This window comes from Mytilus galloprovincialis, chromosome 3 (assembly GCF_965363235.1).
Source record: "Mytilus galloprovincialis chromosome 3, xbMytGall1.hap1.1, whole genome shotgun sequence".
Taxonomy (NCBI): Eukaryota; Metazoa; Mollusca; class Bivalvia; order Mytilida; family Mytilidae; genus Mytilus; species Mytilus galloprovincialis.
The window spans coordinates 85,989,581-86,016,800 of record NC_134840.1 but is presented as its reverse complement, the minus strand read 5'-3'; the positions used below and the strand labels follow the sequence as shown (position 1 = coordinate 86,016,800).

General features: G+C 30.9%; 1 protein-coding gene across 1 annotated transcript; it reads right to left on the bottom strand.

Annotated features, from left to right (window-relative positions):
* Positions 1–395: 395 nt before the first annotated feature.
* Positions 396–27,217, bottom strand: LOC143069237 (CCAAT/enhancer-binding protein zeta-like). The gene is made up of 28 exons (XM_076243770.1): positions 27,097–27,217; positions 24,235–24,339; positions 23,748–23,800; positions 22,026–22,248; positions 21,281–21,392; positions 20,603–20,791; positions 19,772–19,839; positions 16,346–16,471; positions 15,678–15,723; positions 15,211–15,254; positions 14,091–14,175; positions 13,634–13,718; positions 13,202–13,298; positions 12,623–12,707; positions 12,111–12,225; positions 11,330–11,471; positions 10,701–10,829; positions 10,204–10,339; positions 7,065–7,201; positions 6,594–6,693; positions 6,088–6,223; positions 5,647–5,741; positions 5,350–5,410; positions 4,885–5,087; positions 4,013–4,088; positions 1,838–1,877; positions 1,524–1,608; positions 396–628 (listed from the first exon to the last, which is right to left on the bottom strand). The coding sequence occupies exons 1-28, from the start codon at positions 27,169–27,171 to the stop codon at positions 519–521; spliced, it is 2,958 nt and encodes a 985-aa protein (XP_076099885.1). The 5' UTR covers positions 27,172–27,217; the 3' UTR covers positions 396–518.
* Between the last annotated feature and the right edge of the window lie 3 nt (positions 27,218–27,220).

Here is a 27,220-nt window from a genome sequence, read left to right as displayed (position 1 = left end):
TGTACTTGTTTTATCATCAGGAACCACATTTATGCAAGTTGTAATCTATATATATTACTATGACCTTGGTCTACAACATTTTGATCTCAAATTTATAAGGATCTTCCTCTCATTATATTTGATCATATTGTTAAGAAAGGTTGCAATTGAATATAAAGTATTTAAGCTAGCATACTGAAACTACCTGATGGATGGACAGACTGACTGACACTAGGGCCAAAAACCATATAACTCCTAATAACTTGTAGAAAAGATGATCCTAGAGTACGAGTGAAATTAAACCTGTCACATGCATCTTGCAGATATTGTGCTGATATCCAACTGTGCAAATGTCCAATTAAGAATGAGCTGTTAAACATTCTCAATCAAATGGATCTTGCAAGTAAGAAAATAAATAATTAAATTAAACAGGTTCTTTTATTTATGATAAGTGAATAGTAAAATTTCACAAGAAACTGCTCTCTTTCAAACTATAGTAGTCATATGAATGAAACATTTTGTTAATATCAGAACACTTTTCATCTTTTTCTTTTCTTCATAACAGTTTTCTGCTTCTTGTGTCGTTTAATGGGTCTTGTTTGTCTCATCTTCCTGTCTCTGTCTGCTTCCCATTTAATTTGCTTAATATCTGAAATATGACAATTAAAAACAGTGAAACCAGTTTAACAGAGCCTGGCATAAACAGGAAACCTAGCTGAACTGAACTCTTGTATCATTGGTCATTTTTCTGTGTCATTTTTGGGGAAAAACCATGTAGTCAAGAAAGAATTAGTTCAGACTGATTTCAATGTATTAACTGCAGTGTCAGAAAAAGATATATGTGTAATGCTATTAAGATATATCTAATTTCTGTCTTATTACATGGTTAAGTTTTTATGGGAATATATTCATCTAAATGTCTTTGTTGTGTAATTCTTCAGAACAAAAACCCATTCTGTTTTGGGTGAAGTCATCTGTGATGTCAGGAGCCTGTAATTGAGTCGTTGTGGTTTATTGCTGTCTCGCATATTAGTTTTTGGTTTGTTTTGTAATTTTGTTCTTGTACTGTGCCAATCTACCTGTGTTCTAGGTTGGAGGAGGATTGGCGTCTCAATGAATTGTTTAACCCTGTCTTAAGTTAGGAGCCTGTATTTCAGTGGTTGTCCTTGGTTTAAGTCTGTCATATTCCTTATTCTTAAATTGTTTTGTTATAAATAAGCCATTAGTTTTCTCATATGAATTATTTTACATTTTTCATGTCCTGTGGTCTTTTAAACCTGGCTGTTCTGTATTATTTTTTTCATTGTTGAAGGCTGTACAGTGCTTACATCAACTTCATTTGAGCTTTTGTGGATAGTTGTCTCATTTGCAATCATACCACATCTCCTTTTTTCATGTATTAGATGAAATTTTTAAAAGCTGATTTAAAACAAGCCAAAGTTCATTCAACATAACATAGTTAAAAAAAAACCTGACTGTTCCGCACAAGGTTAATGGAAGTAGATTGAATATTTTAGCGGATTTCAATATTATCAGATACTTACGAGCATTGTCTTTATTTGAAACAGCATCAGTACCAATCATCAAACCACCTGTCAAATCTGTATTATCATCCATTAAATGAGAAAACTGAAAGATAAATAAACAAAGTCAAAGAAATGTTCATCACAAAATCTCAGATTATATAAAATTCTTTTACCCTAGTTAAAAAAACATTTGTTTAGTCCTGTTCAGCATCTAAGATCTAAGAATGCATTTATCTCATTAAAATCGAGTTTCTGAGGAAAGAGTGGATGATATCAAATTTGTGATTATTCAAACTTCTTCATTTTCTGATTTAAAAAGAAATATATTTTACCTCTTCTGCAGCAGCAAATAAACCACCGCCATCATCTTTCCTAAAAATATAAAAAATGTTGTTATTCAAATCGAAATGAAAGAATATACTTCTGTGGATCATATAAGTTATACTTCTAAATAACAAAAGATGAAGGCTATATAAGACATTATACTTTCATGATTTTTCATATTAAGGTGGTACATAACACTACAGGGAGATAACTCTGTAAAATCAGCTAAATGTTTTAATTACGTTGTGTTGGTAAGACAATATAAAGCTTCTCAATGATCAAAATAAGTGTTTGTCAAACTGCTATATAACTAGTGTAATTTTTCTGATTAAACAGTTGGTTCAAATTTTTTGAAATTCATTTTCAATTAAGTGACACATTATAAAAGATATATTTTCAAGGAGTGTTATATCAATGTTATTGACTTATTTTTTGAAAAATGGACAGAAAGAAAGCATGATTTCTTACTTATTTACTGAAGAAGAAGGTCATTTGAAGGGAATTTCTTTGAATGGAATATTATCATATTTTACTTGAACATCATTTTTCATGAACTTTGCAGTTAACATGGACCTCAAATGAAATGTTCAACAATGAAAAATTGTGTATACCAGGTAGGCTTATTTGCAAACTTTGGAAGAACCACAAAATCAATTATTCATGAAAATACAATTTTTCTTTACCAGTAATCCACCAAAATAGGTACTCATGAATAATAAATTAATCCAGTTCCTTTATACTTGACTTTGCATTAATGTATGCCATGTATATGTTTTACTTTTAGTTTTTCAACCTTTTCAGTGGCGTAGCCAGGGTTGAAATGATGTGGATGTCTCGGCGCCTGGCGGAGCGAGGCGAAAAAAAATTTGGACCTTTTTATGCAGAAAATTACTTTTTATTTAAGCACATGTACTCCCACAGAATCCGAAATTTTCATAAGTGGGGGCCCGTTGACTGCCTAAGAGGGGGCATGCTTCAGTGATTCCCTATATAAGCAACTAAATTTTTCGCAGAAAAGGGGAGACCCGGGCCGCCTTGCCCCCCCCCTAAATCCGCCTCTTCACCCAATCTTAAAGTTATATTTGACATATAGGAACTGAAGTGACTTCTCTTTCCAGGAATTTGAGTCTACAACCTTGGGTTTTTGATTTTTTTATTACTGAGCTAAACGCGTTGCAGGAGACATAGAAATACCGGGCGTCCGATCGTCCGGTCTTGTTAGCACTCTTATGTGTACAATTCTTGTCAGATTAAGTGAAACTCCTATCATAAGCAATGTCTTTGAAAATTTGGAAAATAAGTCGTGATCAAATATTTTTAACCAGTTATGACCATTTGAAATATAAATTGTAATGGAAATCCCATTTCATTTGCTGTGAAGCTTTTATTTCTTAAGATATTGAAAAGAAAAAGAGAAAGAAAAAAAAGTGCTTGTTTAGTTATTCCCTAGCTTGTTCCTTGTCCTTTAATAGACAAAATATGACATGCAATGTGCATGGCGGGGAAAATTGGATCTTTTTTCTTTACTGATTGAAATTAAAATTAGTATTTGAACCTAGATAGAAACGGGAATTCATTAGCCTAGGACTAATCACGATCTATTTCAAATTAATTTTTTCATCACGTCGTTTACCATGTCGCAAGAAACGTTACGATATCAGGATATGGTGTTTTAGTTGTTAGTTGCTATAGTCAAATGAGAAGCCATCACTCCACTAGGCTCAATTTCAGATGAAACATGTCCACGGGTCTGCATATCAGTCCTCTCCGCTTGCCTAAGCCGATGACGTAGACTTTTTTTTACGACCAAAAGTTAACTTGAAACACTATTCTGCGATTCAACTATCTTGTTTACATAAACGAAATTATCCTTAATGAAACTGAGACCAGGCATAGTGCTTCGAAAATGACTGCTCATATCCTCAGCCTTGTTGTATTTGGATACTTCCGAGTTAAACTGCTGCTATTTTTTTCTTTTGTCAAAATGATGTGGATGCTTGAGCATCTGAGCATACATGCAAGCTACGCCACTGCTTTTGTTGTTCAGGCTTTTCTATGCTGAGGGCCTATATTGAGAGGTTAATTCTATAAACAACTGTGTAACTCTCTATAAATAAAAGAGTGTTGTTATTGTGCAATCTAACTTTTTTGAACCAATGATCCTTAGAATAAGTTTCACATACTTTTTCTTTTTGGTTGAAGATTTGTCATCTTTCTTTTGTTTCTTCTTTTTTCCTACACTTGGACCTGGCAGTTCATCTAAAAAGAAAACAATAAATAATAGTAAAAATATGTAAAAAAAATCATTAAAAATCTTCTTTTCTTCATTTTGTCATCTATAAATCATAACTGATAGATTTCAATTCTATCAATTTTTCAGTGCATTACAAATTCGTGTGTTATAATTGAAATATCATTCAAAATCTGTAGGCAGACTTAAAAAATTCATAGTCTGTGCTCTCCACTTTAAAACTTGTTTATCAAGTATGACTATAGTCATTTTCAATGAATTTCATCAGTTAATGATTGAGCGAGGATACAAAGTGCAGATAGACAGCAAACTTTACAGTTAGACTTTCCAATCAAAATACTCCTAATAACCACTCATAGCCAACTATAAGTCATGGATTTTTCTTATTGTTGAAGGCCTAACAGTTTCATATATTTGATAACATTCACATCATTTGAACTCTGGTGGATAGTAATCTCATTGGCTATCATACCAAGAATCCTTATTCTATACTAAATTAAGAGCACACTAAAACAAGTATTTCTTGTCTGTTTTCAAATTTTCTATGATAATAGCACACTTATAGAAGTTTTTCAACACATAGCAATAGAATCTCTATGAACAATGAGGATTATCTCAGACTTATGCCTGTAGGATACATAATTTTGGCATAATTAGCATCCAATGAAGATTTTTGCCTTGACATTTGAAAATGAAATGCAAAATAACTGAAATAAGTTAAATAACTGATTAAAGTCACATTATTAATATGAAATAAAAAGTAAAATATCTTTCTTATATTGCAATAAAATAAAACTTGCTTACCATCATCAGAAAATTCAATGTTTTCTTCATCAATCATATCTTCGTCATACTCTTTGAAGGCATTTGCAAAATCTTCATCTCCCTCAAAATCTACTTCCTCATCTGAAAAGTCTTTTTCGTCTTCTGATTCTTCTTCTTCTTCATCATCAGAATCATCATCTACATCTTCAGCTATTTTCTTTTTCATTTTCTTCTTAACTTCACTGTTCAAGCAAATATGATTTGAAATCATAAATAAAACCAACAATACTGATACACAAATAAAGATATTAAACCAGCATCAGTGTATTGCTTTTTCCATTAGTCCTTTTAATTCTTTTTTATTTTGCTTATAATTTTGCTAACCAGGATGCATTAAATGTTGCAATGATTTAGCTTTAAGAATATCAATGAGACAGCTCCCCAAAATTAAACAAATAAATAAAAAGGTTAAGAAATTTCTTTTTTTAACATCTAATTGTTTACCTGGCAAAGTCGTAATCATCTTCATCAAAATGACCAGGTTCTAGATTCTTCTCATAATCATCTGAAATAAATTATCAAATTAGACACTGGGATATCACGAATTCAAAACGGAACAAAATTAGACTGTGTTAAGAAATCGCAGAATAAAGATGGCGGCGAAAACTTTCCAGACAGTAAACATTTTCCAATCCACTTAATCATTTGTAAGGAATCTTTAAGTTGTTAACTAGATCACACTAGGGTGTTTCAAATAAGTTGAATATAAACAATTTCTTCCAAAAATTATTTTCAACTTACCTAAATATGCATCAAATTCTCCATCACTGACACTCTCAGTGTCACTCATGTTGTCATCATCCGTCTTCTTCCTGGCTGCCTTCTGTGAAAAGTATCTGAAATTCACAAATAAAAAACATTCACAATTAAATTCAGCTGTATTTTTTAAAAATTATCTCCCCTTCTGTGCGATACATAAAGATACAATGAACTGTTTACAAAAGAAATACAAGTTGACCATAAGCAATTAAATCCCAGAAATTTTAAAAAGAAAACCTAAAATTCACAAGAATGGAATCAACCGTTGCATGTTTTCAATTTGAAAAACATTGTGGCCTCCTTCAAGAATTGGTGTGGCTGTCAAATGGTTTTAAATAAAGAAGAATAATCCATCTGCTGCATCTAGTGGCAATCTTTCCATGTGCTGCTTCCCTTTCCCTTTCCCTAGTGTACACTATTTACCTATAGTAGAACAACTCTTCTGCTGGTATACTCTCCTCTGTGTTCTCCAGATATTTCTCACTGTTCACTGGTATATTCTTGATGCCTTTAGCTGATGCTTTGTTATGTTTTTTTATGGTCATGGTAGCTTCAGGCACTAAAATATATAACATCTTATTCATAAAATACAATGTTGTGCTGTAAAAGAAAATATTATGAATAACAGCAATAATTTTTCAATTCTGACATTGTCCCTATCAAAAGACAAGAATCAAAACTCAGTTACTATGATTTTAATAAACTCATTGTAGGTACCAGGATTGAAATTTTGTACGTGTTTTGTCTAGAAAAGACTCATCAGTGATGCTCAAATCAAAGAAGTTAAAAAGGCCAAATAAAAGTTAAGTTGTTACCTTTGTTTTGTATTATTTTTGTAAAAATATATTTTTAGTCTTTTAATTTATTGCATTTGCACTGAAATTCAACAGCTATTGGTTTGTTTTTATTTCATGTAACAAATAACTTACATGCATCTCTTTTCTTTGGATTTTTATAAACAAATCTGTCAAGGAATCTGATAGTTGTGAAATCTTCTAATGGGTTACCAGTATATGTGACAGGCTCTCCCTGAAATATATATCATATTTTGAAAAGAGACATAAAATTTAAACCAAAATTAATGAAAAACAAAGGGAGGCTATATTTGGATAAATTTTAACAGATAAAAATAACAGCGATGTTATTTATCTTGAAACTGTAAATTTTGAAATTATATTTTCATTTATAAAATAATAAATTAAAGTAAACATTGCAAAATTTAATAATTGGACTCTATTATTGAAACAATTGATTTAAGAAAATGGAAATTTGACAAATGCCCAGTATAAGTGTTTTGCATTTATAATCATCTGAATATACGGTATTTCAGTCAACAGATTCCAAGAAGGGAGATAATCTGTTAATTGTCAGTATTATTAGAAAATTGATTAATAAGTTACCTTGACTAATTTAGTGGCGAACAATGATACAGTTGGATGGAAGTGATTCTTTAACTGCTTCAGTTCCCAGATACACTCGTTCTCAGCATTACAGTATAGTGGGTTTCTGTGTTGGGGATCATAATGACTACTTTTGTCTGGAAATAAGTTTGTAAATTGATTTGTATACTTTTTTCCTTGGCATTACAGTCATATCAAGTCATGACAAGACAAAGAAATTAACTATATACTGTGGATTCATTTGTTTTCGTGGGTATCAATTTTCGTGGATAGAGAAAAAAAGACGTTTCGTGGTATACGTAAATTCGTGGATCGCTGATTACAACAACAAAAAATTAGATACGTAATTCGTGGATTTCTTTTTGATTTAGGAGATTATATAACATCCTTGGTTCGATCAATAATAAAACAAAACAAAAAAGAAGGAATTCATTGAAAAAGTTTTGAATTGTCAAAATCCTCGCTTAATTGGTCATTTTAGGTTAAAGTGTTCATTGATAACTTCGATTACAATAATGGGCAGAGACAACTTATTATTTGTTTGTTTTACAATTTATAAATTCTTGTCTGAATTCTATAAGGCATTCAAAACTTTATGATTGAAAGCTAATTTCCCTAATCACGATATAATAAACAGTGATATAAGTATAAGGTGTGAAAATAAATGTTCCTGTCATAAACAATATTACCTACGGGCAATATCCCCGTACTTAATCCTATTGATTTTTAATCACTGGCAAACCAAACTATGACACGGTAATTAACAACTTGCAGTCATTTTCCATGAACAGTTTTAATCAATTTTAAAAAGTAAATTATCACTGATATTCGATATATTTATTATAGATTTAATCAAAATACTTGTATCTTCTTTCAATAAAAATCACGTGTTATGTTACAATGTTTATCGCTAGCCAACACTATACTAGAACTGCATAACATAACCGGAAATAAACATCTCCATACACATTTCTTGGGATTATTCTTCGTTGAATTCTTAAATTCGTGGTTCGCTGTGATCCACGAAACCCACGAAAATTGGTATACCACGAATAAAAATGAATCCACAGTAGTTACATATCTAGTTCCCTCCATTGTCATAGATATTACAAAATCATTCATGGTTTGGTACAACAAATCCCAGAAAAAATATTCTGAAACAAGATTCACAGGACATGTCTTGCTTGCGCTATATTTCCAGATTCAGTGAACTCTGAAATTGGGGTAAAAACCCTAATTTGACATATAATTAATAAAATTCACAACATAATAATAATGCGTACTATATTTCAAGTTGATATGGTAAAATACTATTTAATTTTTAACCTGATACAGGATGGACGGATAAACACATAGCAGAAAACATAACCTTTATATTAAGTATAAACCACAGGGCGCAGCTTTATACGACCGCAGAGGTCGAACCCTGAACGGTTGGGGCAAGTAAAAACACAACATTCAAGCTGGATACAGCTCTGAATTTGGATTGTTATTAAATAGTTGACACAGCATAGGTTTCTGACACAGAATTAATGTGGTCTAATGAACTCCTATTCAAACAATGATCTCAATTCAAATTTCTAATGGAGTTTGCAACAATTAATACTCATTCTAATATGACGTCCTTATTACGCTTTGTAAACAAAGCCGTGTTCTAATGAGCACAAAATATGTTTGACACATGCGCACAAATTTACTGTTTATATTAAAGTGATTTCCATCGTTATCCTATACAATATACACATTCAAGTAGCTTACATAAACTTTTATAATATATGTTATATCGAACAACATATATTTACCCTACTCGTATTTTTTAATCTTATCAAATATGAAATGTAATGTACAGACTCCTCAGGGAGGAAACGGGAACAGCTGAACATTTTTACGGTATTTTCTTACGCTTCGACCTATAAAAATTCTGTATTTGTCCTATTAGAATCGAAATAATTCCTTCATGTCATGCTCTATGCTCATTTTAACATGGATAGGCATTATATTTGATAACATTTTACACCTCGCTAACGCTCAGTGTAAAATATCGACAAATATAATGCCTACCCATGTTAAAATGAGCATAGAGCATGACATGAAGGAATTATTTCTTAATTTAAATACATCATAAAATATTAAAATATAAAATTTCATACAGTCATGGTTAAAATTAATATTAATTTATAGTAACTTCTGAAAAAATAAATGGGGAATGTGTCTAAAGGGACAAAGATGATACCCCCCTGGCATATAATATTATAAAAGGACATAACTCAAGAACTGTAAAAGTGAAGCTGCCAAAAATTGAGCTTAATCTGAGTTTAGAGGTAATAAGCATTATATACACATTTCATTAAATTTAGTTGAGACAAACTTGAGTTAAGAGAACAGAAACTAAATAATTCTTCAATTTTTCCATTTGTTAAGGGGCATAACCCTTGAAAGGTACAAAGTGCTTGTAATCACTAAATGGTAAAGACTGTTTTAATTTATCAGTTGGTAGTAAAGTGAATATTGCATTGTATATAGCATTGATTTAAGTTGATTCAACTACTATTCTGGACAAAGAAAGATAACTCCAATTTATTATCTTGAAACTACAAAAATGCTTGTTTTTGGCCCCTTTTTGGCCCTTAATTCCTAGACTGTTTGCCCCATAACCAACAAAATATATCCCAACCTTCTACTTATGGTATTAAACATTGTGGTACAATTTCAGAACAATTGAAATACTTATACACAACTTTTTGTACTGACACTAGATAAATGCTTGTTTTGGGCCCTTTGGGCCCCAAATCCTAAACCTTAGGGACCATAACCCCCAACACCAATCCCAAGCTTCCTTTTGTGGTTATAAACATTGTGTTCAAATTTTATTGATTTCTATTTACTAATACTAAAGTTATTATCCGGAAACCATCCGTCTTCGACGACGTGATACCAATATACGACTGCAAAATTTTGCAGTCGTATAAAATTTGCAGGTCCATTATGCCACTGCGTAAAGGAAATTCCTTGAAAGTTTTACGAAGATGTTGTTGTTGTTTTGAACAGGATTGAAGATACTAATTCTAATATAGTTTTTCTAATATTTTCCAGAATTTAGCATCATTCTCATCTATCTTTTTTCTACAAATAATCTTACTTTTATCTTTAGATCTATGATCCCAAGATGATGGATTCTGTTTTATCGTTGTTTGTGACTGCGTTTCCTTGTTCCCACTGTCACTGTCAGGATCAGGTAGATCAGTAAAGTGTTCATCTTCATCATCGTCAGATTCCTAAAAAAAAATGTGAAAATATTCAAATTCTGAACTACTTTGTGTAATTAATTTCAATCTACAATATGAAAAAGAAAAGAAAATAAATTTCATTTCATTGGTTCAATATACAATATAGCATCATTTTGATGTCTGCTTTTGAGAAGGTACTTTAATATGATCAATGTCTTTAATTTTATATTTTGTGTGCCCATGCTCAAGTTTCCAATTTTAACTCAATATTTGAATACTTACATTGTAATTGTTTTGTTTTTGAATAAAACATACATATATATAGAACACTGGCATAAAACTAATGCTAACATGTTTTTGTGGTTTGTTTTATACAACATTGAACAAAGACTAGCAGAAATTATTATACCTCAACCATATGCTTGCCAACAATAACAGATGGTTTTAATTTGACAAGTTCTCCCAACAATACTAGAGCACCACATACAAACTGGGCAGGTTGACTGGAGCATATTTGTAATAGTCTCTTAATAAAAGCCTACAAAATAAAGCAAACAAATAAAATAAATATTATACATAATTTCAATACTCCATGGCTTGTATGCTTATTGACACAAAAGATCAATAAAAATGATAGCATTTCTTTTTGAATAACTCTAATTAATGGGTAAAAATATTGTTGAAGGTCATTTTTGTATCTAAAAGCTTACATAAGATTAAAATAAAAGATGAGGTTAATTTACACTATTTCAAACAACATAATTTTTCAATAACATATTTGTGATTTTAAGGGAATTATGCAAATGATATTATTACTTAAAATAGACATGATGCAACAAAGTCAAGATCTTTTTTTCTTTTTTCTTAATATATGAGATTTCAAAAGTTCCAACCTGCCATTTAGACAATATTTTTTATTTGTATGATTTGGCTCATAAATGACATATGTATATTTTGATGTTTGGCTTTGTAAAAGTGAATAACTTAATTTGTAAAAAATAAAGACATTCCAAAATACAAAACAATTTCTACTTTTACCTTTGTTCTTCTATCCACTGTATCCTTTTTAATACTTTTAAACAGTAAGTTTAGAAACATAGATTGTTTTGATGAAGACTTTAATTCTGGATCAGACATCTTCTTATATAATGCTGTGTAATATCTATCAGACACTGTTTCACTGGAAAATTAGAAGAAAAAAAAATATTTTATAAGAATAAATGAAATTGTGGGGAATACATCAATATGGCATGCAAAAAAACTTAACATGGGAATCTAATCCCATGACTGTAAAAAAAAACATAAAACTTTAAAATCTGGTCAGCTAGGAGTCAGAATTTGGTTTCCTACCATTGTGTTGCTTAGTCTTTAGTCTTATGTTGTGTTTTGTATACTGTTGCTTGTCTTTACATCATTTTTGTTATGTTTTAAGCCAGGACATTATTAGTTTATTTTCGACTTATGAGTTTAGCAGCATCAGTTGACTTAATCTAATAACACCAAAACATGCAGACGATGACTGCATATTTTTGTTATAATTGATTATATATGCTTCAATTTTACTTTCAAGCATTATCTCACATGTCAAATATAACTATAACATTATTTATGTAGATTTAGGAAACATTGTATTTATAGCGATATTTGATTTCATAGTAATAACAAATTTTTCATGCATGCCTCTAGAAAGTATGCATTTCCTCAACCCTAAAATACATGTGTTACCACTACCCAAATCACTGAAACTTAGAATTACCACAAAAAATAATGAATCTATATCAATTATAATGTTCTTCTCTACTGATGACATAATACTCACCTTGAATCCATAACTTGATACAGCAACATCAAAGCCTGTAGACTTGTGTTAAAGTTGACCACATGGACAAGCTTGTAAATGTTATGGAGCTGTTCACTTAAATATTCTGGATCAACTGTTTTAATAGAAATCGAAATACAACTTATTCGTAAGACCGAATTCCAGCATGCTTGAATTTTTCAATAATAAATTTTAATAAATGTAAAATAAAATAACAAGTGATAAATATGATATTTTTTTTTAAATTATGAATTTTTGTGAAAGTATTGAATTTACTAAAAATTTATGAATGATGTTTATTTCATCTCAAAGATTTTAATTAACTGTGCCATTTTTACAAATGACAGAAGCAAGATATCACACGGCTCTACAATTATATGTTGACAAAATATTTCAGACCCTTTTTAAAATCTCTAAGGCCTTAGTACAGTAATATAAATTTTAAAAATTTGCTGGCAAGAAGCTTGTAATATTCAGTTTGATTAATACTTAAAGTTTTGTAATTTGTTTACCTGCAGCATAAGGATATGATCTATTGACACCTGTAAGCAATGCACTCATCATCTTACTGTCTACTTCTCCCTTCTTTACAAATGACTGAAAATACAAATTGTCATGAATGCAGTTTGTCTTCACATATCATGATTAAGCAACTAAAATAAAATTCCACTAACAAAATCAATCATTATAGAAAAAAAAGTTCTAAAAGAAACAACGGTAATGTTGCAATAGGGTATTTAAATACCATAAAAAATAAGGCCATGAGGAAAACAAACTCAAAATTTCCAAGCAGACGAAATTTCATGATTTGGCTGCTGTAAATTTTTTTGTGAAATTCATTTGCTCAATTTCAATAAAAGTTTAAATTTTTACAATTGAAAAGTAATTCTATCATAAAGATTATCAGGAAACTGGAAGATAAATATATTCATTGCTACCCTCTGAATATGAATCCCTGATGGTTCACATACAGACAGAAATTATAATATAAAGTATCTTTCATATTTTATAAGCAAAGTGACATAAATGTTCCTGTACATCTTCAGCTAAATACATGCAAAAGTCACAACTATCAACTTATAATATCTTACCTTGAAAAATGAGAAATAAACAGTTACAAGCTTGGCAGCCAAGAGTTTGTCTTCTCTAGATAACATTAGCTGATTCAGAAAACAAATGCTGTAGTACCTAAATTAAAAATAAAAAAAAAAACACTTTGTGCTGGCACTGACAATGTACATGCCTATTCAAACAATTTTAAAATCTCTGTGGTTCTAATTAAATAATAATAAAATTTGGCTATCATAGGGTTGATTGAAACAACTATATTGTAAATAAAAACTTTACTTCTTTAAAAGAAAAAAATCCAGGTATTCCTGGAGTTACAATTACCTATTTTAATTATGGTACCATTTTCAATATCAACTCTCGTCTGGGTATTTATAAAACATTTTTTTTCCAAGAATATCCTTTATCAAGATTTTTTGGGGATAAAATAACAAAAAAAGTCTGTGAACACTTACTGTGCTTTAGATGATATATTAGGTCTGTACAATAGTCTCTCTACTTCATCAACAACCACACTCTTCATGTTGGGGTGTTTCTCCACTAAATAGTAGAAACATTTTATTGTCATAATCATTATGATAGAAAAACATCCATATTTAATCATGTGAAATTTAATTTCTTTTTTCTTAAGGAATTTTCCAACGAACAAAATATGTGTGTGTCTGCAAATTTTTGGACAGATAATATACCAACCACTTAATAAAGTTATGATAAATCTTAGCTGTATTGGGCCTTTATTAGAAAGACGAACCTTAATTTTTTTTGATTTCTTTCTCCAAGTAAAAGTCTTAACCTAATTTTGGTGTGACAGTATCTCTAACTTTTAAGGTTTCAAGACTTTCTATTATCCCTTTTCTCATTTTCCAAATCTCACAGTAGTAGTGAACATAACAGTTTTCATATCAAACCTACCCAATCTCCTTAATAAGTATGCAGTCTTTGAAGCCAGTTTATAATTAGGATCACCAACTTTGTTAACTAACAAGTTCAGCAGAACCTGAAATATAAAGAACAGAAGATTCTAAGTTAATACAAGTGTTTTATATTTATAAATAACAATTATACTTTTCCTTGCAGACAGAGTAGATGGATTTGACTATTATCTTCTGATTTCATGTATTTATACATTTTTGATGTTCCAAAAAATTGGCTCTAAGTTTTCCTAATGAAGTTTAAATGATCGATTGGTATTTTACACTATTGTGGTATTTTGTGGCAGATAGTTTATATTGGTGGAGGAGCTGGAGTGCCCTTAGAGAACTGAGACATTCAGCATGAAAACTGACAATCCTGGTCAATTAAGATTGGGATCAAGTGCACCTGCCCTCAAGTGTTGACTGGCTAATGATAAAGTAGTTGGACTACTTAGACCACTTAGCCCCCGAGGCCCTATTTATAAAATAGGAAGAGAGCTACCAACACAGAAGATGCTTATGTTTCATATAGTTGGACTACTTAGACCACTTAGCCCCCGAGGCCCTATTTATAAAATAGGAAGAGAGCTACCAACACAGAAGATGCTTATGTTTCATATAGTTGGACTACTTAGACCACTTAGCCCCCGAGGCCCTATTTATAAAATAGGAAGAGAGCTACCAACACAGAAGATGCTTATGTTTCACATATTCAACTTGACAACTATTGTCATTGGAACATAGAATCACCAACATGGCAGACCATAAACGAATTTACACTTTTGGTATTTAGCTGTATTTTGCCTCTGAATGACCTTATATCACCTCTAAATAAACTTTTGATGTCAAGCAACAATCGCTTTTTAGTTGTGACGTCAAATGTTTTGAATTGTGATGTCAAAGTTTACGGGAACCTGTGTGATTATATGTAATGACGGACAAATTTGCATACAAGTGTAAATACGTCTATTATAGTTCAGTTAGCAAAGTTATGTACTGACAATTATTTTCCATCAAAGTTCTGGTTTAACATAGTTATGCTATATCAAAATTATTCTTTTTACTAACATTTTGCAAGTTACCAAGCACCTGCATAGATTATTAAGTTTCATACTTACTTTTTCCTGCTCTGGTTTTCCTACCAACAGGTCAAATATTATCCCTAAAATCAAACAGTTAGTTCTAATAAAAGTTAATATTCCTGTGGAGATTAATTTTTTTGTTGTTGTAGTGGTCAGAAATATATCCTATAATCAAGCTTAATATTTACAGTATAATGTGTCTGATTTTTAAAACTATGGAATAAAATAAAGACATTTTTAAATAAAAGAAAATATGGGTGAACATCAACATGATCAATGAGACAGCAAACCAACAACACAAACATATCACAAAAAAAATTCTAAAGGTCAACATACCATATCCAACAATGACTTATATATACTTAACTATATTCTGAAAAAAGGTATGAATTGGCATAGAATGCATGATCTTCAAGTTATTCAAGAAAATGTACCATTCAGTTTGAAACTGGTATTTATCTATTTATTTTTATGTATTATCATATAAACCAAGTTATTCTTACCTAGAGCTTTTTGTTTTGTAGGTAACAGTGTATCATGTGACATCAACTGAAAGTAGATATGAAAGAGAATGCAAATTTAATGACTAAAAAGCTGACTTTGAAGATAACAATCGGTAGGAAATAACTGTGTGACTGTTTGTTTCTTTACTATGAGACAAACGACTTGTAACCCCAATTTATTAATTTTTCCTATAAAATTGTAAAAATAGGTACTGTTTTAGTAGCTGTCTCATTTATATATATATTGAATAATTTTACCTCGTATTATCATTATTTTTTTACAAATGTTCCAGAATGAAAACGGTTTTTTTAAATAGTGTTGAAGACTACAGAGTTCATTTGATTGATTGCAAAATCTTTATATATCCTATTAGAATAATATAATTCCAACCAGCTATTAGTTTAGTTTAGATATTTTGATAGGAAACACATTATTGATTTCAATTTTACCTCCCAAAAAAACTCTGTACAAAACCATTAGTATAACACTTGTAAGGAAAAAACAACCCCACACAATCGTACTGTGTGCTGATGATCCTTTTGGAAAACTAGAAAATGATGAACAAATGATTTAAATGAAACACATACACATGTATATGCCTTGTGCAATAAGTCATATAATAATACAGAAGAAGAAGTTCATTTTGCTTAAATACTTTAACAATTACCTCTATTGCATTGACAAATTTAGAGTAATGTTCTTTAAGTTTAGATTCAAAGTACCACACCATCAAATATTTGTCAATGGTGTCTTTGTTCCCACCTGACAGCTCTCCTAGACTGGATAAAGGATTCTGAAATGGAAAGATATCTAAAAATGTATAATTTTGTTTTACAGTGAATTTACTAACTCTTGAGTAGTTTAGGAAAATGGTGTGCTGCTCCATAAAAACAAACATGGGACCAAGGAAATACACTTCCAAATCTCAAATACATGTATTGTTGATGTCATCTATATTTTTGCATAGATGAAATGCAAGTGAATTTTTTTTATATTTGTCTCTTTAGGTGGTTACCCCATTTTACCTTGGTACATTTTGTGCTTCTTTGTTACATATTTATTTGTTTTTATAGTGATTAAGATTAAAACACAATGTTGACTGCTGTACCCCTATTTTTGACATTTATACCTATTATGTCTGTTTGTTATGTTCAGACATTGTTGTCAATATGATGGAATTTGATGTGACTGTCATACAAGTGAAAGGTTTAGCTAGCTATAAAACCAGGTTTAATCCACCATTTACTACATAAGAAAATGCCTGAACCATGTCAGGAACAGTTGTTATCCATTCATTTGATGTGTTTGAGCTTTTGATTTTGCAATTTGATATGGAACTTTCTGTTTTGAATTTTCCTCGGAGTTCAGTATTTTTGTGATTTTTCTTTTTACCATATATGCAGGGGTCACCACACTTCAAAATTATAGGGAGAAGTCACTTCTCCCTGGTAGCCAAACAGGGAGAAGTGAAGACCCAACAGGGAGACTTCAGGGAGAAGTGAAGGCCCAACAGGGAGACTTCAGGGAAAATCGACAGATCACATTTATACTTTTTATGAATAAAATTTTTTATTACTTTTCTAATCATTTTTTCATGACAATTGCTAAGGAAGTACATTTTGTAAGTCCTTGTCTTGCCATGCTTGTAGTCTGAAAAGAAATACTTTTTTATTTACATGTGGTCCTATGCAAATTGTCAAAAAATATCATGACATAAGGACCATAAGTTAGTGGCATAAGAGCTATGTTTATTCTGATAGGTCTGAATGAATTGAAGATTTGACCTGGATCAAATTATGCTGCATTTCAAAGATTTTAAAATTAAACCAAGTCCAAGAACCTTTTAAAACAAAAATGATAATCAATTAAGAAAAGTTAAAATACGGTTTCATAGCTAAGATCATGATTCAATATGCATGTGTTCTTAAAATAATATTTAATAAGAATTCAGAGAGAAAACTGTTTGACATACATGTCATGCATGTGTTGAAAACGTAAAGTAAAACTGTTAATTTCAAATCGTGTACATGTAATCGCACACATTTGCGGTATTTTCATGGAAATGCCGATTTCCAAAATCAAGTTGCCGTTAGAAATGTATGTTATTGATTCTAAAACACTTCACAAGCAGGGCTCACACTACTTCAGAATTATAGGGAGAAGTGACTTCTCTTTTTGAAACTGATAGGGAGAAGTGGTGAGATTTGAAAGAGAAGTGCTCATTCGCGCGGTGTTTACAATGTTTGGATTTTACAATAGTATAAAGGGCAATATGTAAATAATGTTCTTTTTATATTGTTCAATTCATATCTGAGTAAAAAAATTACAATTAAAAAGTAACATTTGAAATTAAAATTTGTTTAAGTTTTACTAAGGTTCTTGTGAGAAACTACCAACTAAATATCTAGCACTAAAAAAAAAAAAAAAAATTTTAAAAAATGTAAAGAAATTATAATATATCAATTACAATTTAATTTAGAATTATCTTGTGTATGAAATTCAGTGTTTCTCATAGAAAAATATAAAAGTTATTAAGCTGGGCCATAATATCTTGATATTTGTATAATAGTCTCAGAGTTCATCAACTTTAATCAATAGTTTGAAACAATCCATAAAAAAATATTGGGAATTATGTACACCAATCAATTAGATGTAACCAAAAGTCTCTTAATGCGTGTGGAACGCATAATTTTTCCCTTTGGGATCAATATTCTTCTGTCAGCTGTTCCATCCGTGCGTCCATAGTAATTATTGTAAAAGTACGGATTTCGGTCATAGCTGGTCCGGTTTAGATCCGTAGTTTAGAAATCGGTCAATGGCGGACGAATGCTAGAAAATTTACAAAAATAAACGATGTTTGACAAGTTATTTGGAAAGGAACATTACGTTTTTAATGCAATAAATGGATTAAACATTAACTGGAGGCAACTTTTATCACGTTTAAATGAAGTAACAAACTTATTTTGCCGTCGAAATTTAGGTTGATGTACGTTTTCGAGTAACAAGCACCGGAACTTGCAAAAATGCACGAAGTGATAAAAAGTTGTATTTTTATCAAATAACCTGCTACACACTGCGAAGACAATGCTTCAGCCTCTTTTCTAAAGATAATGAATCGTTTATGTCTGAATTTCTTTAATTATCAATATAAAATTGATGTTTCATCAACTTGGTAAAAATTGAAATATCCGATGACGGAAGCGACTGAAAGCGACTGAAAGCGACTATCGTCATGGACAGAGCGACTTGTTTTCGCTTTTGGGGGTCGGGGAAAGCGAAGTGACGGTCGGGAAGGCGACTTCTTCGCCCAAGTCGCCTGGTAGCGTGAGCCCTGATATATGTTTTAAAGAGACAGCCCTTATACTTTGTAATTTTATCATATTCCTAAATTAATATATTACTATTAGTATAATTACTACATAAATTTGAAGGAAAAAAGTTAATAAATCTGTTGAGGTTAAAGTAAAACTTGTTTCTTGTCTTGGTTGCCCAAAAATTCAGTCAGTATAGACAAGGGTATCTTAATCACAATTCATTACAGAAAATGTCACATGTTTGAATAAAACAAATACCATCTTTTCTGCTGAATGATGAAAAGAATATGTTATTCTAGTATGTATCATGAAATAAAAGTGAACTTCATCGATTGCTTACATAATATATTTATGAAACCAACACCCCCTCCATTTCTACAGACATATTAAGTAGAGACATTTGTTTGAATTTTGAATGAAGGTCATAATCACTTATTGCACCAGCCCCTAAGAAGCATAATTAGAGCAAAGCAAAAAAGTCTGACCAAGTAATAAAAAAACTTAGGATATTGAGTATCCATTCAGGACTCAAAATCAGTACATGCACAGCAAAAAAAAAATGTTTCTATATTTCTAGCTCAGAATTCAATATATCACAAAATCACCCATTAAGTTTTTTTCACAGCATGCCATATTCAATGCTAACAATGCATAACAAATTAAAAGTATGACAATTTGGGAAACTAAATTGTGAAGTAAATGGTAGATACTTCAATTTCCTGAAAAAAACTAACACAGTACACATTTTGTTTGTGTCATTATTTTTCAAGATTAATTACCTGGTCAAACGTATGTAATTTCCTATCATTTGGTAGTAGATACGTTAGAAACAGCTCTTTTGTGGTATCTGAAAAATAAGGGGAAGACTTTAAAACTCACATCTCCAGTAAGTAGAATAAACTGTTCAGAAGTTTAAAATTCATGTCAATCTATTAACATATGTACGAATAAAAGGTGATTTGGGAGAAAATTTTAATGAGACAGCAATCCAACAAAAAGTTAATAAAAAAAACACCAGACTTTTGTTTTTTTGTGTTGTTAGGTTGCTATCTCAATGAGGTAGACACCACAGCTCCTTTAATCATATGGTCTGCTAATTGGGAAAATCAGTTTCCTAACTCAAAAATGTAAGAAACTCACTTGATAGAATTTACCAAAATTATAGTAAATTTCCTCTTCAATCAGAATTTAGTTATTGTTGAATTTAAACTGAAAAGTGCATATAAAATATATTTTGAAATTTTCTTTGCCTATGTTTCTAATCCATGCAACATTAAACTCATAATATATGCCCCTTATTGATTAATTTATTATTTACCAAAAAAAAATGGCTAATTTCTGGAATGAACACTATTTAAGAAGGGGTAATAAATATGAGTATCAGCAGAATTTTATAAAATCTAAAAGAGTGAAGATGTTTAATCATCTATCGGCATAAAACAGGTTTTGACAACACTTGTTTTTGCCATGATCAAGATTTACCCTATATCATGTATATGCCAAGATTAATGAATGACAGAGGCACAAAAGGAGTAAAAAACAATTATTAACCACCTGTGTAAACAAAACTGATGGAGAAATAATCTTATTAATAAATACAATTAACATACCTGCAGCCATCATGCATTCTCTCTTTCCCTTTTTCTTTGTCATATTTATCAATGATTCTAGACTTGTTAAATTCTGTATAGGTGATTCCTGAACCAACAGTGTAAGGGCTGCTATTTTATCTCCCAGTGTTCCAGATGACAAAACTGTTTTAATCCATCCTACATCAGACTTTTTACTGGCTTCACGTTCTGCAAGCCAAATGATTTATACAATTAATTATTCATATTACATACTTTAATCAAAGGTGTTAACTTTTTTAAATCTTCAGAGTTTGGAGAGACTTCTATGAAGAAAATATTTAAGTAGATTTGAATACATGTTGTTTTCTTTGATATCTAACCTTAATTTAGTTATTTACAGTTGGAATCAAAAACCCTTTGTAAGCACACTCACATACACCACACTAAGTGTTGTGCTTTTTTTCACCATTGAAGTGACAGCAAATTGGTAAAATTGGTAAATTACACAAGTTAAATAAATGCGTTTCCTTCTAGCATATAAGATTTTTAACTGCTTGCTCGACATGGGATGGAAGTGATGTTGTCATTAAATGCATGAATGATGTTCATAAAACCAAAGTGTTGACGGAATTGAGATTCAAATTAAAAGCTTGAGATTTATTTTTATTATCCTTTCATTGTACTCATTTGAAACTAGGATTTATTGTAAATACTGACGTTTGTTATAAACTGCTACTTCATCCTGTAACAACTTAGATGCAAAATTCTCCATTTGTTGTTCTAACTCTCGGCTATGGTCTTGTTTCATCCTAACTTTATCATCAGGTGCCTGCAACAACAAATGTTTAATTGTATTTGAACTAGGATTTTTACAGTTAATTCAGAAATTTGTGTGTGCATCTATGATCGCAATTGTTTAACAAAAGACACAAACATGAGATGAACTATTGAGATATCAGGAAATGCTATATTTATATAATGCAATCAAAATTTGAAACCTTTCCTGTCAAAAATTTCACAACCAAACGTCCAAGGGTTATGAAGCAGTTGAAAGCTTTGTCTATCAATGGTAATTCAAAGTGCCACTTATACTCTAACTCATAGATATATTTAATTTTTCTTGCTGTAAAACATGAAAATTTACCAAGATATTCAAACTTGTAAACATTATGACATTAACATTGCTCGGTGAAACAGCTTGCTAACCTTTACCGTTAATCGAGCAATTTTGGGTTAAACATCAGATAATTTCTAAAATATCTCTTTATCAAAATTCATGTCTAAAACAAAAAATCTTGACACTTTAATATGATTGGCTGTTCTTATTTGCAATGATTTCCTATAGTTATGAATATAAGAGATATGGTCTCTGTGGTGTATATTTATCACTTGAAAGCACTACTACAACAAACAAAAATAGACATGTTACATTTAAGCAGGGTATCAACGGCAATTTACACACCTGAATATCCATCCAGTTTTGACCAGATTTTACCACTAAGTACGGCCTAGGTTTGTAATTTTTTATGTGTGCAGCCAAATCAAAGGTGACTCTTGCAGTGGTACTTGACACTTCATCATGCTGGATTTTTTCCTTTTTCTTCTTTTTACTTGATTTTTCTGGTTTAACTTCTTCTTCTTCTTCTGGTTTCATAACTAACAGTTTTTTCTTCTTTTCTTTTTTCCTGAAAGCCACATTATATTGAAATATTTTTTTCATTAAGAAAAACCTTTAAGTTTTATTAAACAACAAGTAAACTAAGAATCACAATAAGGTGGCAAAAAATTACCAATACCTGTTAATAAACCACTTTAGACTTTGTTGCATTTCCGTCAAAACTTTGGTTTTATGAACATCATTCATGCATTTAGAGACAACATCACTTCCTTCCCATGTCGAGCAAGCAGTTAAAAAAATATCATGCTATAATGCTCAAATTATTGGGCAAATTAAATTCTTATAATTGATAATCAGAACGGTCTCCCTAATTGATAAATGACGTCATAAAAGGGGGTAATTGTCAATCTTTTCATGTGAAGTACTTAACTCAAAAGATGTCTATTGCAGTACATTTACAAACATATGAATTCAAGGAAATGGGTTAAGACAGATAACCATAAACAAATAAATTATAGTCCTAATGATCTAAGATTCCTCTATCTATAGTTTTTTTTTTGTAAGATTGCAAATTTTCAACTTCTTACCATGAGCTACAGGATGAGTGTAAAGAGTGGAACATAAACTGCATGCTCTTCCAGATCATCTTTATTTACTTTTTTTATTTAACAAAAGTTATGTTTTTAATGCCTCCTTGATACATGTACCTCCTTTTTTCATTAACAGAGAATGATTGCATACAACCTGTGTTCATTTTATACACTTGGGTACTTGAAGATTCTGATGTTTTGATTAGACAGGTGTTCCATTTATATACGATGTATACATGTATAGGTTAAATAACTCTATAATGTGTCAAGTTTAGACAGGTTTTCAATAAAAAGAACTATTTTAGTGTCTGTGCTAATACATAATCTTTTGTTCATTCCACTGTGTTAGTTACATTTAGCATTGGATTTTTTCTGCTAAATATTCTTTAGAATAGATTTATCCTGCATGATATCTATCCCTTTTTAAAAGCAGTCAAGAATTTTCATAAGTAATAAATTTTGTTTGCTCAAATCTTTTTTTCACTGATTTTTATAAAAAAAAAACCACCAAAAACCTCATTGTTTCTCTATGAACATAACCAAAACAGTCATAACTTACTTCGAGGACATCTTTTTCAAGAATGCCTGTACTTACCATTTTTACTATCATTTTGTGTTAAGTAGCCATTGTTTAAAGATTTAATTTATACAAGTGTTGAAGGCCTCGCTGTGACTTTGAGATGAAGCACAACAATAAAAGTGCTATTCCTTCGCTTTAATTTTTGTGTGTTTTTTTGCAGATTTTATGACAAGGATGGATACCAAATATCTTATATACAGCTTTTTGTTCGGTGTGAGCCAAGGCTCCGTGTTGAAGGCAGTACATTGACCTATAATGGTTTACTTTTATAAATTGTTATTTGGATGGAGAGTTGTCTCATTGGCACTCACACCACATCTTCCTATATCTATGTATGCCTTCTTCCAATATTTGAACAGTTACTGATAATTACAAAATAAAATCATGTTGTCTTACCCTTCGCCATCGCGGTGTTCCTTTATTCCTAACTGTTTGATAAATTCTTTCAGCTGTAAAAAAATAAACATACATGTATATTATAAAAAATAAAGAATGTCTAAAGTGTCTATATAAAAACTTATACATAACAAAATTACAAATGTTTGAGTACATGTGTTATACTATAGCATTTACACACACAAATTTCATTGTGTAAAATATTCCAAGTGCAGAGAAAGATTTAAAAGAAATCTAGACCTATTCAGTTATAATCTTAACCAATCTAAGACTAAATGGCAAATGTGCTTATCATTTTGAGCTTTAAGTAAATTCCTCCAAATAACCCAGACTTTTGTCATGGTGTGCAGATGGTGACTATTAAATCAATTACAGGTACAAAAATAAAGTTAAGATTTTTTCATCAGCTTTCTAGATTGAATCAGAAATTCAGAATGTTGTGATGGGGACTATCATATTTAAAATTACATGTGGCTCTAAATTATACCTCATCTCTCTTGATTGGATCAGCATCCATATCAACATCAAAGTCATCAAGGTCTTCATTTTCATCTTCATCATCATCTAAATCCTCTAGCAAATCAAGATCCCCCTGAAACAGAGAAACATTCAATCTATCAATATCATGGCTATGAAATATAAAATTATTAACAATGATAAAGAACATATACAGATGGACAAAATGGCAAATGTGTTAAAACGTCTCATCTAAACTGTAAAGGAGATATTTTAGATCATGTTTACAGTGGAATATCATCTGTCCAATTGAGCATTTGTAATGTACATGTATGGATTAAATTGTTCTGCTCAATAATAACTTTAAGAAATTCAAGGGGAAATAATAATATTGCATATTTAGGAAAGAAATTAAGTGAAACTCAAGTGAAAAATGTAGTTTGTTTAATATGTACCTTAGATAGGTTTGGAAATTTTTATCAAGCATCCTCGATTTTTAAGCTCTGAATCATTTATTTTGGTTCATTTATATGTTTCAGAGTTTAGTGTGACATCTATTTTCTCTTAACTACATGTACTACACATTTTTGTTTAGGAGTCAGCTGAATTCTGCCTCTAAGGATTTTTCTCACACTGGTGAAGACCCTTTGTGGCATTTGGCTGCTCTTTGACCAGGTTGTTGCCTCTTGGACACATTCCTTGTTTCTATTCTCAATTTGATGATCATCCCGGTGCATTTGTTTGCACCTGTCCTAAGTCAGGAACCTGATGTTCAGTTGTTGTTGTTTGTTGATGGGGTTCATGAGTGTTTCTTGTTTCTCAGTTTTTATATAGATTAACCGTTGGTTTTCCCATTTGAAAGGTTTCACCCTAGTAATTTTTTGGGCCCTTTATAGCTTGTTGATTGCTGTGAGCCAAGGCTCCTTGTTGAAGACCGTAATTTGACCTATAATGGTTTAATTTTACAAATTGTGACTTGGATGGACAGTTGTCTCATTGGCACTCATACCACATCTTCATATATCTATATACATGTATGATAATTGCATTAATACATGTACTATCAAACATAGAATCATTCATATGAAGTTGGTAACAGACCCAAATACATGAGTTTGTAATATACCAAAATAATGTTTTATAAATTGCATATTCTTGGCTTTTCTAGACACTTAATGCTGTAAACATTACGGATTGAAAGATATAAACCTATAACAACTATAGGTTCTTGTACAGTTTTCAACAATGAGCAAAACCCATATGGCCTATTAGTCAGCTGTAAACAATGGTAAAACTAAAAGACCCTGAAATGACATACATGCACATGCATGTAAAAACAATTCTAGTGCTATGATTGCAAATGAGACAAGACTCAACCAGAAACCAAATGACCTAGAAAGTTAACAAATATAGGTCCATGTACGGTCTTCCACAATGAGCAAAACCCATATGGCATACATGCACATGCATGTAAAAACAATTCAAACAAGAAAGTGAACGGGCGGATTTATGAAAGTGTTTATAATTATTATTTTAGAAATTCATATGTATAGTGTATATATGTTTCTATATTTTTTCAACAAATTATATTGGCAACGAGATCTATTTAAGGTTCATCATAAGGAATTGAAAAATATGGCCGTGTTTACACCTCCAAAATTACTATGAGTACAGACAAACTGGTACATCCAGGAAAGTTTTAAGGCATGGCAGGAACTAGAAATATAAAAGTTATATGAAGTCTACGTTTCAGAAAATTAAAAACTTACCTGGATTTTGATATTCATTTTTTTCCAGTCTGCAGAAGATAGCAAAATAAACAAACACCCGAGTTTCATTTGATACGGTCCACTCAGTTACACAGTTTAAACCTGTTAAATCACCTATTGTTTACAGGTGTCTATTGTCCATCTATTGTCCATTTAAATCAATACTACTCACAACATTGATTATATGAGGGGAGCTTCTCAATCGTTTTCACTACTTAGTTAATTTTTGCACCTTCTGCAGGAACGAAAAAAAATGGATAGCAAAATCTAGAAAAGTTTATAATTTTCTGAAACATAAAATGCATTTAAAATTTATATATCTAGTTCCTGCCATCCCTTAAAATTGTTGCAGGTGTATAGGTTAGTCTGTACTCAGAGTAAAATTTGGGGTGTAAATACGGCCATTTTAGCCAAAAGGTTATGATGAACCTTAAGGTTCATCATAACAAACGGACAAATATGGCTGTATTTACATGCCAAAATTTACTCTGAGTACAGACTTACCTGTAAAGTTGGAAAAGTTTTAATGCCTAGCATCCACTAGATATAATAAAGTTAAATGCATTTTGTGTTTCAGAAAGATAAAATCTCTTGTGGATTTTGATGGGCATTTTTTTTCCTTCATGCAAAAGGTGTGAAAATTGACTAAGTTGTGGTACAATTATGAGATGCTCCCTCAGGTAAAAAACCGGTTTGTATTGTTTTCATTGTCCTTGATTGACATTGACACCAGGTATCTTCACAACTATAGGTGAGTTAAAGAGTTTATCTGAGTCAGTGAGTGGACAGTATCAAAGTAATTCAGGTGTTTGTTTATTTTTGCACCTTCTGCAGAAAGGAAAAAAAATGCCCATCAAAAACCAAGAAAGATTTTATCTTTCTTAAACACAAAATGAATTTAACTTTTATATATCTAGTGGATGCTAGGCATTAAAACTTTCCAAACAGCACAGGTAAGTCTATACACAGAGTAGTTTTTGAGGTGAAAATACGGCCATATTTGTCCATTTGTTATGATGAACCTTAAGACTAAATCATGTAAATGCATACACAATTTCATTGACAACAATACGTATATTTCGCTATAAAGAATTCTGATTACAATGATATTTTAATGACCTAACCTTTTCGCCACCAAGAGCTTCTATAAACTCTAAATCTATCTCTTTTTTTGAAACACGTGAAACTTTTTTGGACATGTTGACATCCACGGCACAACAATGAAGTGTAGATTTTAAAACAATTTCG

Bases quoted from the DNA above. Each gene is read 5' to 3' on its own strand.
- LOC143069237 (XM_076243770.1), bottom strand. From the start codon at position 27,171: ATGTCCAAAAAAGTTTCACGTGTTTCAAAAAAAGAGATAGATTTAGAG. The intron at 22,249-23,747 runs GTAAGACAACAT...TGTGGCTTTCAG, and splicing joins GAACACCGCGATGGCGAAGG to GAAAAAAGAAAAGAAGAAAA. The intron at 629-1,523 runs GTAAGTATCTGA...GTCATATTTCAG, and splicing joins TTCAAATAAAGACAATGCTC to ATATTAAGCAAATTAAATGG.